The sequence below is a fragment of the Symphodus melops genome, assembly GCF_947650265.1.
Source record: "Symphodus melops genome assembly, chromosome: 1".
Lineage (NCBI taxonomy): Eukaryota > Metazoa > Chordata > Actinopteri > Labriformes > Labridae > Symphodus > Symphodus melops.
The window spans coordinates 24,432,739-24,446,663 of record NC_136691.1 but is presented as its reverse complement, the minus strand read 5'-3'; the positions used below and the strand labels follow the sequence as shown (position 1 = coordinate 24,446,663).

The window sequence follows — 13,925 nt, the reverse complement described above, 5'->3', positions numbered from 1 at the left end:
TCGGTTTTGACCCAGTTATAAAAATAAGATTATAAAGCAATAATTAGAGCCAAAATTGAACACACACTGACAGCCAGCTCCTCTCCCAATCATGTGAGCTTTAGGGGATTCTCATTTTACCTTGTTATCCAGTACAAAAACAAAACAAACAACGACAGGCATTTCCAGACATGTGAGGTCAATTCAGTATAGAGTTGGTGACTTGCAGAGTGCACATCTCCAATTTGCAGCATGCAAAAATGAAAAAAAGATTTACAGTGAAAGAAGTTCTGGATAATATTTTTGCTGAAAATGAGGGAGTGGACACAGAGCAGCATAGTGATACGGATGAACAGGTTTCTGAGGAGAAAGACAATGTGGAGTATCATCCAGAAGACACAGACACATCTGATGAGTCTGATGAGGAGGTCACCGGTGGTGAAGCTACTCCCGCTGAAAGATTCAAGTCCAAAAATGGTGAGATCTGTTGGAGCTCATTACATCATGATTTACATGGCAGGGTAGCTGCTGCAAATGTCATCAAAATGACCCCTGGAATCTCAAGGTTTGCTGTGACGAGAGTCACTGACATCAAGACATGTTTTGAGCTATTTATGCCATTGTCACTAAAAAGAGTCATCATTGCTATGACAAACCTTGAAGGAAAAAAAGTCCATGGCGACATGTGGAAAGACATGGATGAGGAATACCTGGATGCTTATATTGGTGTTCTTTTTTTTGCTGGAGTGTACAGATCCTGCAATAAGGCCACTGATAGTCTCTGGGATGCATCGACAGGTAGAAATATTTTCCAGGCAACAATGTCACTTCAGACCTTTCATATGATATCAAGAGTCCTCAGATTTGACAACCAGAGCAAGATCTGACAAGCTTGCCCCTATCAGGGATGTCTGGGACACACGAGTGCAGCTTCTTCCACTGATGTTCAACCCAGGGCCATAGGTGTTGTGTTTTACAACATCCTCGATGTATCTGCATATAATGCATTTGTGTTGTGGACCCACATCCACCAAGTAATGGAAAAATAATAGTAAATATACATGGGTCGAAATTGACCCGTAACACCATAGATGTTACTATAGTTAAAATTATTAAAATGAAAAAATAAATAAAACAAATTTATTTAACAAATGTGTTCTAATACCCCTCAGTAATAGTCAGGTAACACAACAACCTTTTATTTATTTATACAATTCTCTTGAGGTTCATTTTACCATTTTTTTAAATTGAAATCGAGGGGTATACTGACAAAAAAAAGGCCCAATGGCCCACACCAAAAATATTAAAACCAATATTTTCATGGATAAGGAAGCCTAACAAGGTAACCAAGAGATGAGAAACAAATTGGATGATAGATAATTGTTTTCAGTGTATTTTACAGCTGATTTAAGACACGGGTCAAAACCGACCCGTTAACATAAGAGATGGTAACAGAAAGCTAACACAAGACGAGGGTTAAACTGAGTTTCCGTGTTGGAATTCCGGCTTCATTTGCATTCCCGTTGACATGTCCTACTGGGAACTCGGTATGGAACCCAGCATGTGTCAGTCTCAGGAGGCCTGAGGGATATGCAGATTTACACTCATGCTTCTCACACACATAAGAAGAGGAGCTGTGGGCATGCACTCATGGAGAGCTCATCCTCAGGAAGGCACTTCTCCAGCAACTTCTTTTGTTCTGCTCCAGAACTTGACCTGGTGACCTTCGGTTCAAAAACCAAGACCCCCCCCCCCCCCCTCTGCTCCCTGTGGAGCTTTTCTGGAATAGAGGAGGCATTAAAAAGGTTTCTTTTATTTTGGAGATTTCTTTATTCATTAAAACTGTTGATATTCTGATATTCATATGGTGCATATCAGTAGTATACCCTTTAATAGAGCAGCTGTTCATAATGATTTCTCTACTTTTAACATTCCCAGATCATCAGCTCATCAAAGCCCTTCATAAGACGTGGGACTGATGTCTTCCTCCCCGCCTGTCCCCTTTCCGGCTCTGCCCCAGTTTCTCTGTTTGTCTTCTTCCTGTTCCGTCATCAGCCTGCTGGCAGAGCTGCTCATCGCACAGCTGTGGATAGTCACACACTTTTTGTGGAGTTGAGATAACATTTGACCATATTCAGGGAAGGTTGCTGAATGAATGATGAAAAGACTGGAAGGGGAGCCAAGCACAACAAGGCTCTTCATCAGCCACGAGCAGCAGGGCATATAACGTCTGTATGCATGCTTGGGGCAAATAAGTGCACATTTTGGGTTAGGCATAAAATCACTTCACATCATTATTTATAAATGAGAATATTCAATCCTTATCATGGCTGCATGTTTCATCCTTACAAATGGAAATGTTCATTTTTCCAAATAACAAACCAGAAGTGTAACAAACAAAGATGCACTATGAACGTAGATCAAAGGAAAGGTCTGTAAAAAATACCCCAAATAAAGGAAGCATGACTCTGAGTCTGTAGTAATACATTTATTCACTCATGATCATCTTCACTTCAGCCTTTGGCGAGGGAGGCGTGGCCTCTGAACCAAAAGGTTGGGGGTTCAGCTCCACACCTCCTGCAGCAACATGTTGGATTAGAAGAAAACATCCGGTTTATTTTCAGAATAAAACGCTGAATTTTGTAGAACAATGATCTTATGTTTGTCGGTGTATTAAAGGGTTTTTATACCGTTTTATGCCACATTCATTGTATTTTCTTGCCCTGTCATCAATAATGGATGAATAAATTAAAATAAATTAAAACTGCACAAAGTCACTGATGGACACTTTAAAAGAGCTTGTAAAAGCGTGTAAAAGAGCTTTGAGTAGTCAGAAGACTAGAATATAACAAGTTAAATTAAGATTGATCAGAGAGACATCCTCCTCCTCTGTCAGTGTAAAAGCAGGTAAAGCTCTACGTTCAATTGCAGTCGAGTGAGGGTGACCTTCACTTGACCTTGAATGAACAGATTTGGTAATTGTAGTGTGTCAAACCCAGATAAGCATTGAGCAGCCATTCTGAACAGCTGGTGATAGCATCTTAAAAGGTGTAATTGGGAGGGTCAGAGATGTGATCAAATTCTTGTTGGTGCCGATGGATCCGCTGTCAGAGTGATAGCAGCTATGTGACTGTGTGTGACAAGCATTCACATCTCTGCTAATTGATTTTGACACCGTCGCTGAGAGAATATATTCACAATTTGCTGTTTTCACGCTGGGTGGCTGTTGGGCTATTTTAATTCAACAGCACAATCATCAACATATCATGCGGCTGATACTGAAGCTCTATCAACCCTAACCCGTCTTACAGGTGGAGGTGTGACTCTCTCTTTTGGCTCCACTCTGCCTGCTGTGCTTGTGTTTCCTGTCTTTGCCTTGTGTGTTCACTCGGCCTGTGGGTGGAGCTGGGAGCTTCGTCGGGTCTTCTTGACTTATTCAGGCCTCTCTCAGCTGGACATGCAGCACACAGCCTCTAATCCATTCATGTCTGTTTGGATGACTTTGGAGCAGATTTGCGTTGGGCTCCTGCTGACAGTGCCGCCCTCTGATCTGTGACGCATGAATCTCTAATAGTTCTCTTCTTCCTGAGCATGCTGTTTGGATCAACAGCTAAACATCTCACCCAGTGATCTGAACCCAAGCACCTGTCCAGTGTGATACAGTGTATCAGACCACATCCAGACAATGGTGAAGCTGACAGATGTTTCCAGAATCTTTATTTATGTTCAGCATTTGCTCTCACCATGAAACGCTGTAAGAGCTAAAGGACAAATCATTTGCATAAATCTAGCTCTGACAAACACAGATAAATAAAACAACGCTGAGGCGATAAAAGGCGAGTGTGACTATGAAAGGAACTTAAAATCAGCATAACCATTGAAGCACTTGAAAACATAGAATAGATTACTCCAGGTTCCAGCTGTTTCAAGTCAAACATTTTTTGATAGGACATCCACTTCGGCCCAGTGGTTACCAAAATAAAAGCCCCATTGTAATTATGTATTATGTAATAACGCCTTACATGAATAGTTACTCAAAGAAAGATTGTTTTTAAGTCCTTTACATGCAGAGAGAACACAAAGCTTTTATCCTTCTGTAGGTTTCCTTTTAAAGGGTGAAGCAGTTTAGAAGGGGGGTAAGTGTAAAAGGTCTGTGGTCAATAAAATGAACTTAAACAATATTCTGTCATGGTTTGGGTTCGTATGTGTTATATTTCAGAGTTTTGAGTTCCGTATATTTCTTAGTTCAGTCTTTAGTGTTTCCTGAGTTTTAAGTTTTATTCTAATCTTCAGTGTTTCCTGTGTTTCTTTGTGTCCTTCTCTGTTGTCTGTACATTTGTTTCCTGTGTTACTTGTGTGAATGATTCTTGGTGTTTACTTGTTTAGTTTTTAGTGTTTCCTGTTTTATTTTGTAATGTCTTCTCCCTGTGATTCTGTTTTCTTACATCCTTTAGTTCCTTGTAGTTTTCAGTGTTGTCTGGTTTCCTGGCTCTCTGTGTTTCCCTCCTGTCTTGATGACCCTGATTGTCCTCACCTGTCTGATTAGTCTCACCTGCGTCTGATTGTCCTCACCTGTGTCTGATTGTCCTCACCTGTCTGATTGTCCTCACCTGCGTCTGATTGTCCTCACCTGTCTGATTAGTCTCACCTGTGTCTGATTGTCCTCACCTGTGTCTGATTGTCCTCACCTGTGTCTGATTGTCCTCACCTGTGTCTGATTGTCCTCACCTGTCTGATTAGTCTCACCTGTGTCTGATTGTCCTCACCTGTGTCTGATTGTCCTCACCTGTGTCTGATTGTCCTCACCTGTCTGATTGTCCTCACCTGTGTCTGATTGTCCTCACCTGTGTCTGATTACCCCCCAGGTCTATTTAGTCTCTGTGTGTTCTTACCCTCTTGTCGGATCATTGTCTTATGTCGGTTGTCGTGGCCTGTTGTTTCTCCTCCTGGTTTTTTTGGATTTTTGGAGTTGCTTTTCGGAAAGTTTTGGATTGATTAATTAAGTAAGTTTTTGTTTTGTCTTTTGTTTAATATATTTTTATTCTGCACTTGGGTCCTCCTCCCTGTTTCCTACCCACAAAACGTGACATAATGATCCGACCCGTACATGGACCCAGCGGAAGATTTAGAGTGCATATCCTCTCGTGCTCTGGTGGACTTTCTGATGGACCTTTACTTGGAGCCAGAAGGCTCCACAAAGCCTCGGCTCAGGCTTCAGTCCAGGTCCAGGCCTCGGCCTAGTCCTCAACCCAGGCCTCAACCAAGGCCTCAGCCCAATGCTCAGCTCAGGCCTCAGTCCAGGCTTCGGCCTTATGGTGTCTCAGAGCCTCTACTTCCTGTTCCAGCAGAGCGCCGTCTGCTTCCTGTCCCTGTTCCGGCAGAGCACTGTCTGTTCCTGCTGAGCGCCGTCGGCGTCCAGTTGAGGTTCCCTCGGCAGTTGGCCCGATGCCCGATGACGTCTCCTCGCTGGTTCAGCCGACACCCGATGGCGTCTGCTCGGCGGTCCGGCCGACGCCTGAGCTTCCCTCGGCAGTCCGGCCAACGCCTGACCTTTTCTCTGCGATCTGGCCAACGCCCAACGACGTCTCATTGGCGGTACGACCGACGTCTGACGATGTCTCATCGACGCCTGATGTCCTCCGGGTGGTCCTGCCGATGCCTGACGACGTCTCCTCGTTGGCCCAGTTGACACCTGATGTTCCACAGTCGGTGGTTCTGCGGGCTCCTGGGCTCTGGGCGGAGGTCCTGCCCTTCACTGGCCGGTCACCCAAGCCTGTCTGCTTGGCCTTCCGGCCGCCCACCTGAACTGACTTCGGCCTGTATGCCTGCAAAACGTACCCGCTAAATACTCGCAAAACGTGACATATTTCTCCGAGTTCAGGTCCAAATACTTTTCTCCTTATCCTTCCTGACATATCTTGGTGTAATACTGTCACAATGAAGTATAAAAATTTTTAAACAGAGTGTTTGTTATGTAATTAGGCTGTCAGTGACTCTATGAATGCTGGTTCTTTCTTCTTTGACTTGTCCTTGCTGGCTCAGGGAGGAGGATTAGTTTTCTCAAGTGAAACTCGTTTCACCATTTTCACGTCTTGTCTCCAACTTTAATCCTCCCCTATAGCTCCTCAGCTGCTGTATATATGGACAGCAGTGAGCTGCGTCACTATGAGAGTGCAGCCCTGCACAGTGGATGGAGTTGCAGAGTCTCTCCACATTCAGACTCATACGAGCAGACTTTACAGAACATGTGAAGCACTGGGCTTGTTTGTGACAGAATACCATTTACAATATGTTTTGTGTATTAGACGTTGAGAAGGAGCAGACAGGAGGTAAATTAAATTACAGTTAATAGTGACATCAGCAGCCACTTTTAAAATGTTTTTGTCATTTACGTCTCTTCTTAGTGTAAAAAAATGTTCAAGTGGTTTGGACGAGATTAACATCCAAGGACTTAATCCTTACTGAATTAAAAAAAAAAAAAAATACGGCTACTTGAAGCTGTTTTTTGTTCTTATCTTGACACGATATGATATGTTAACCAATTGTAAAAATCTTTAAATTACTGCTAGAGCTGATTTTTGTTGGCGGCGTCTCCCGAGCAGCATCCTTAACCCAGTGCAACGAGCTCGTGTCGACAAAGTTTGTTAATTAGCATAATTAGCCCCACAAAAAAGCAATTTCCTGCTTCATGGTGTCACCATGGCAACAAGGTTAGAGTCAGACTTCTAAGTATTAGTCGTGTCTAGCAAGCTCCAAAAGGAAACGTTTCTTCAGCTCCTTTTTGACCCAGTTAGACAGCGATCATTCTATTGCTTTTAATCATAACTTTTTCTTTCTTAGTTTATTTTGAAGGAAGGGGTTAAGTGTTTGACAAAGTGTCAGAGGACAGACTTAATGACGAGTTAATGACGCCCAATTTGGGTTAAGTGGACGAACTATGAACAGTGGAGGACTCATTAGGGTCTGGTCGGCAGGAACAATGGAGTATAAGCAGAATCAATAAGACCCTCTACTCTTTTCTTTTTGCCAAGTCACATTAAAAGGCAAATGAGAGTGTTTCATATTATTAAGATTTCTTCAGAATGAATCGTCCAAAAGGCTAAATTTAGCTAAAGCTCCATGACAGAGTTTTGTTCTCTGTGAAGATTAATGGTCATTAGAAGCTGAAGTGAAGCAGAATAGAAACCCAGAGACAAAAGTGCTTTGTTCTTGACACGATACGGCGGAGGTCGTTTGTGTTTGCATTTTAGGGGTATTAACTTTGTCCCTCAGCCAATAAAGCTGCGATGATACCAACGGCTTTGTACGGCATGCAGTCGTCCTCTGGATAGATTTGGAGCAGCTCTAGATGTTGTGTCATGCAGCACGGAGGAGACATTTATTCACTGTCACTGTCCCCCACAGTTATTGATAGAGCACAGACAAAAATAGAATCCCACAGCCTCATTGTGTGCAGGTATTTTTGGGACACAAGTGACACTCGCTGATCTTCTTTGTGCTGACTGTGAGCTATTTTCAGGGAGGCAGATGTGCATCCATTTGATTTCAGGATTAGAATCCCTTTCTTCCCACAGGAAATGCAATGACTGAGCAATTAGCTGATGAATCTGGAAATATAAAAAGCAGCTGTCGAGTTTAAAGAACATTTTTGACATGTTGTAAAATCAGTTTTTGTTATGGGGCAGAATCTGATGACATGATGAATGCCGTCCTCATATATGTCCCATAGAAACATGGCGACAGCCGGCCTGGTACATGAAGTGAAAACATCATTTTAAATGTCGTGTTGAACCAGATACACAGACAGTGGTGTCGATCAGGGTACACATATTTCATTCTCCATGCATAGGCTCTTCAAATGCTCAAGTCCATTTACCTTTTTTTCTTTTTTTTAACCTTATTTAATCAGAAAAGAAAACTCATTGAGATTAAAAATGTTTTGAAACAAATAATTTAGCATCACAGCAACAATTGGAGCATAAACTGTACTGCAGAAAAATAAATCAGAAAGTTTGTTTCTGTGTTGAGAAAGTAAAGTGCTTTTTACTTTCACAGGCACAAGCCATGTTACAGTCCTTTTTAAGTGTAGTGTATTTGTTGTTGTTGTTGTTTTAAAGGAGTGATTTGGATTCTTTCTTTGACCAGGCTTGGCATCTGGACGGTGAGGTTTTAATGCAGCAGCAGTGATTTGTATAAAACATTGTTTTGTTGTGTTGCAGGTACATTGTCACAGTCCATAATAGCTTTGGTGCGTTTGAGTGTGAGGCCTGTTTTATTTGTGTCTTTGTTGATGAATGGCTTTGATTAGCAGCGAGGACAACAGCAGAGCCTTCGGAGCACCCTGCAGGATTACAGCACATCGCTAGCATTAGCCACTGAGGCAGAAAATCACTTTCATAAAGTCGCACAGAGCGGACATGGACACACACACACACACACACACACCTACACACACACACGTACACACACCTACACACACACGTACACACACCTACACACACACACACACAAGCACACACCTACACACACATGTACACACACCTACACACACACACACACACACACACACCTACACACACATGTACACACACCTACACACACAGGCACACACACGTACACACACAGGCACACACACACACGCACACACACACACCTTCACACACCTACACACACACACACACACACACCTACACACACATGTACACACACCTACACACACAGGCACACACACGTACACACACAGGCACACACACGTACACACACAGGCACACACACACACGCACACACACACACCTTCACACACCTACACACACACACCTACACACACCTAGACACACGCACACACCTACACACACACGTACACACACACATGTACACGCACACACACATACACACACCTACACACACACACACATACACACACCTACACACACACACACACACATACACACACCTACACACACACATACACACACCTACACACACGCACACACACACCTACACACACCTACACACACGCACACACACACCTACACACACACGCCTACACACACGTACACACACACACACGTACACACACCTACACACACGTACACACACACAGACGGATTGACACAAATCATTCAGTTTAATGATGGAAGCTTAAACGTGAAATAAAGTGACACCAACAAATCAAATCTAATGTCACGTTTGTGTGAAAACCATGAAGTACAAAGTGGACCTGGTTTGGTTAACAACAGTATGATCACTCTTCTTCCCTGTCTCAGTCCACGTTCAGCTCGGTCTGTGTGCTGTTCTGTTCTGAGCAGGTGTTTGCTAAAGGAGCTCAGTGTTACGTGTCCTGGAGTTCAAGGCTGTCCTTACTGTCACTCTGGAAGTGGTCATGTATGCTCACATGGCTTTGGACTGTTTGAATGGATTGCATGAAGACTGATGCTGCTTTCTTATGATGTTATCTCCATCTTTTCTAACTATTTGACAGGGGAAAGAGATTAGACATGAACTTAAATGGGCTGAAGAACAAATAAAAGTCAAGTTCATTTAGTGTCCACAGTGTTCCACACTGCAAGTCACACACTGATGACGGAGGTTGCTAAGTGAAGTGTCCATCAGAAGTAGATAAAAGTGAACCAAATGTATATTAAAGACTTCATATTAATGTGGTTTGATATCTGTTTGTCCGTCTGTTGTTGTCACATTGTTGAATAACTGTTCTGAGCAGGGGATCGAACCCCTGAGAGGTGACCGACTCCACCAGCTGAGCTAGCCTCTGTGACTTTATGAACTCCAGTCTTTAATTCGGAGTGTACATGTGTGATAAATGAGAGCGCTCGGTGAAGATCTTAAACATGCATTCTTTCTGTTACCTGTGTTTTCCCCTTGAGGCTGAGAACACTGCATGTGTGTTATGAACATTTCCGCCCACTGTAGCAGCTGAACAGAGGTGGTTATGTCCACATTGGTTAACTGCAGGACGTTGTGATCACTCCTCAGGGTTACCGACGGCAACCGTCTGTCCACTGGTCAAGCTGTGGTTCTAAAGCAGGGATGTTGCGTCAGCGATAGAGCCGAGTGTGGTCACTTTGTCTTTGACAGTGTTTCCTACACGCCACCAGAGCAGACGTCTGAAGCCTGTTAGAAACTATACATGCTTCAACCATGCAGTATATGTTCCACACCTGTAATTATAATACACATATCTTACATGAGCAGGTAGCTGGATTGGGAGAACCAAATCTCTCTTTGCTGTAGTTTGAATCACTAGAGATCCAGAATAAGGATTTATGCAGCCGCTTGAACGGTTCAGTGTTCCTCGTGCAGACTTCAGTTTTGTCACCGACATCGACAAGCACTCGTGACAACAATCAAGGGGAAGCTAATAAGAAGAAATACGGCTGCTGGAGGTTGTGCTCAGGAGGCCTGTTTGGCAGACTGGTGAATGAAGATTTACTCATGCCAAGAAATTATTCAGGTGCAGAGGCAGCGAGTGTGCATGCCCTACTTTTTATGCTCCCTCCTCGCTGCTGTGTCCCGACTGTCAGAGGGGGCTCCGGAAACATTCAGATGCAGGTCACTTACACTAATGGGGCTTTCTCCAAGTGGCGTTCATGGACGATGACCTCTGTAAACCCAAAGGCATACAACTGGTATTAACACTGTAACAAGCACACGTTCATTGTAATCCTGAGCTGTGATTGGTTGTTGGTGAGATGCTCACACACAGAGGTTTTTCATGTTATAATCCGAGTCTGTGAATGTGATCGACTCAGCAGGCGGCTACAGGCCTTTGTGAGGATTTAAAGTGAAAATATAACGAGGAGAAATGTGACACTTTAACTTTTGAGTTTACAAATTGCTCCAGTGGCTGAAGAGAGAGGAAATGTGCCTCAGGATCCCCGACCTCAAGCGATTCTGCACTAATCCAAAAATGAATATGTAACAGTAAAGTTATTTTTATCACTCTAACAACTCCTCTGCATTATCCCAATTTTACTTGTGGCTCAAGAGGACAGAAAATAGCAGAAGACATATTGGTTTAAATAATAAATACATGCAATTTGCAATCCCCTGCAGAGAGAGGGTCAAAATATCCCACATTACTTTTTATTTCTTTGGATTGTTGCCAGTCTTTATAGAAATGTTTGAGTTAAAGTTGTGCTTCCATAAAACATTGTTGTAAACATATTTGTGCTGAATGCAAAGAAACGTTGGCTGCTTTCTATTCCAGTTGAAGACGTCTCAGAGTAGGGTAGCAGAGTAAGCTGAGGGTGGACACAAACACCTCCAGTATTGGACTGATAAAGTCTTTATCTGCACACACATGCAGCACTGTTTCAAAGGTGAAGCACTTCAGCCTGTGATTGAGTTTGTTCTGTTTGATCCGCATCTTAAATCTGCACACTCAGTGGATGATCAGTTTTTGAAGACAGTACGTGTTACTGCTGTTAGCTGGAGGAAGGATCCTGATTTATTGAACAGACTAAATTCAAAGCTAGTACAGGATATTTTCCATCCAATCTCAGTGCTGCCTCTGCTGGCTACTTCAAGGACACCGATGATGAGTCAGGTTTGAATGCACCGCTTGCAAATGTAAGGCATGCTCTATGTTGTATTAAACTAACAATGTCACTCAGCATGACACGGCTCAAGGTCAAACTTTGTTAATACACAGAACAGTGCGTGTGCTAACACTGCTCTAACCCGTGGCGCTCAGAATGAACATGAAATGGACATTCAGTTATAATGTCCCATCACGTGCTCACATTCCCATCCAATCACACGTGTCCCTGACAGTGAGTCAGGGACACGTGTGATTAGTGACAGGTTGTTTGGACTCCAACAAAACTATTTGGTTGATTAACAGAAGTGATAATGACTGCAGTCAAAGAAGGTGTGTGTGTGTGTGTGTGTGTGTATGCACCTTTGAGAGTCATCCATGCCAATCCACTTAAACAGACAGGCTGTATTTAAAAGAATTGGGGGGGTGCATGGCCCTGTCACACCACTCTGCTGTGGCCTGTATAAAGCACTCAGCATAAAGCAGTGCTCATGGTGGGTTTTCCCCATTCATGAAGCTAACCGTGACTCATCCCTGCAAGTGCTTTTGGCCATTAAGCCACCTGCAGGACACATTTTACAACTCATGTTGCCACCACTGTTCCTAAAATAACCAGCCCCCCCCCCCTCTCTCACACACACACACACACACACACCACCCCTCTTTCCCCGCCACATGGTTACAGTTAAGTACATAAATCAGGCGCCACTGCTGGTGTGAGAGCTGTACAGGCACACAGGAGGCACACATGCACCTCACGCCGCCACGGCTCGTCGCTGCTATTGCAGCCGGTGCAGCGAAGGAGATTCCACGGCTTGTTTTTTCCACGACACGGAGACGGAATGGCTTGAGAACAGACATCACGGACTCGTCTCGATCGGCTCATCCACGATGATTTTCTGACTGTCTGCCTGTCTGTGTCCGTCCGTCTTGCCGCGAATTGCTGCAGTGCTGTTTTTCCAGGTGTTGTGGTGTGCGTGTGTATGTGTGCGTGTGTGTGTGTGTGTGTGTGTGTGTGTGTGCGTGTGTGTGTGAACGTGTGTGCATGGTGGTGGTGGTGTAGCCTGGTGTTATTCTCTTACGAATTGGACTAAGCCGGGGAACAGAGTCTGATGTCACATGTGCTTCATCGGAGGAGACGGGGCATCTGCAAGCTGGATTTTGTGGAGGATGCTGCGGCAAGTGATACACAGAGGGCTCAAGGCTTCATTCTACTGGCTGGGCTTATTTGTTAGCAGGCATCCCGTTTTCTTCCTCACTGTCCCCGCGGTCCTCACCATCATTTTCGGCTCTACCGTGCTGAGCCGCTTCAAGCCGGAGACGGATCTGGAGGTGCTGGTCGCCCCTACTCACAGCCTCGCAAAGATCGAGCGGAGTCTCGCCAACAGCCTGTTTCCCATCGACCAGTCGAAGCACAAGCTGTACTCGGATTTGCACACCCCGGGCAGATATGGCAGGCTGATCCTACTGGCAAAGTCCGGGGGGAACATCCTGGAGCTGGCCGACCAGGTCCTGCAGGTCCATAAGCAGGTGTTGGATTTGCGCGTCAATTACAAGGGATTCAATTACACGTTCGCGCACCTCTGCGTCTTGAGCCACAGGGACAAGCGCTGCCTCTTGGATGATATCATCACCATCTTCGAAGATATCAGACAGGCTGTGCTTTCCAACAGCACTTTCCATAAGGTGCCCGTGAGCTATCCAAACACAACATTAAAGGTGAGGCTTTTTGCACATTGCATCCTTTACATGCATGCCGAACAGACAGGCCTGTGATAATTAGTCTTTACCCCCCAACCATTCAATAAAATATATATATATATATATATTTATATATATATTAATAAGAAATAAAATCCCCCATTACAGCCATGGTGGCTGCAGTCAGTGTGTAAGTAGCTGTAGCTGTCTGGCTATAATTTCTGAATGAACGCATTGGGCTTGTGTTCGCTCAGGCGCTGATGTGGGGCTCAGATTGCTACATGTATCAACGAGCGAGGGAACCCTCTCTATAACACAGACCCCCTCCCCCTCCTCCCCCAACCACACACATACACACTTGATGCAGGTGAATTTATTGGCTAATTGTAGCCCCTCACTTACTCAGCCACTGACACGCACGCACGCACGCACACTCACGCATGCACACACACGCAGGGATATCCTGCCCTTTTTTTGATGCAGTGTCTCCCTCCCTTCCTCCTAGCTGCACATGCAGCATGACATGGTTATGACCTGCCTCTTTCTGTCTCTAAATGACTGTTGTGAAGCCACACACACAACTATTTATATTACACACACAGTACACATAGTACAGTATACATGTAGATGTTCAGGTGCACATGCCCAACAGATGCATCAGGTGCAGATGTGCTCTGCGGATGGAACA

The 13,925-nt window shown here is 44.3% G+C and overlaps 1 protein-coding gene across 1 annotated transcript in view; it reads left to right on the top strand.

Moving 5' to 3' along the window:
* The first annotated feature begins 12,189 nt into the window (after positions 1-12,189).
* ptchd4 (patched domain containing 4) overlaps positions 12,190-13,925 on the top strand; it is a 34,363-nt gene continuing 32,627 nt past the window's right edge. Inside the window, exon 1 of the mRNA XM_079339306.1 lies at positions 12,190-13,255. Coding sequence (XP_079195432.1) covers positions 12,656-13,255 — 600 coding nt within the window. The 5' untranslated portion in view covers positions 12,190-12,655. The remainder of the gene's footprint in view (positions 13,256-13,925) is intronic.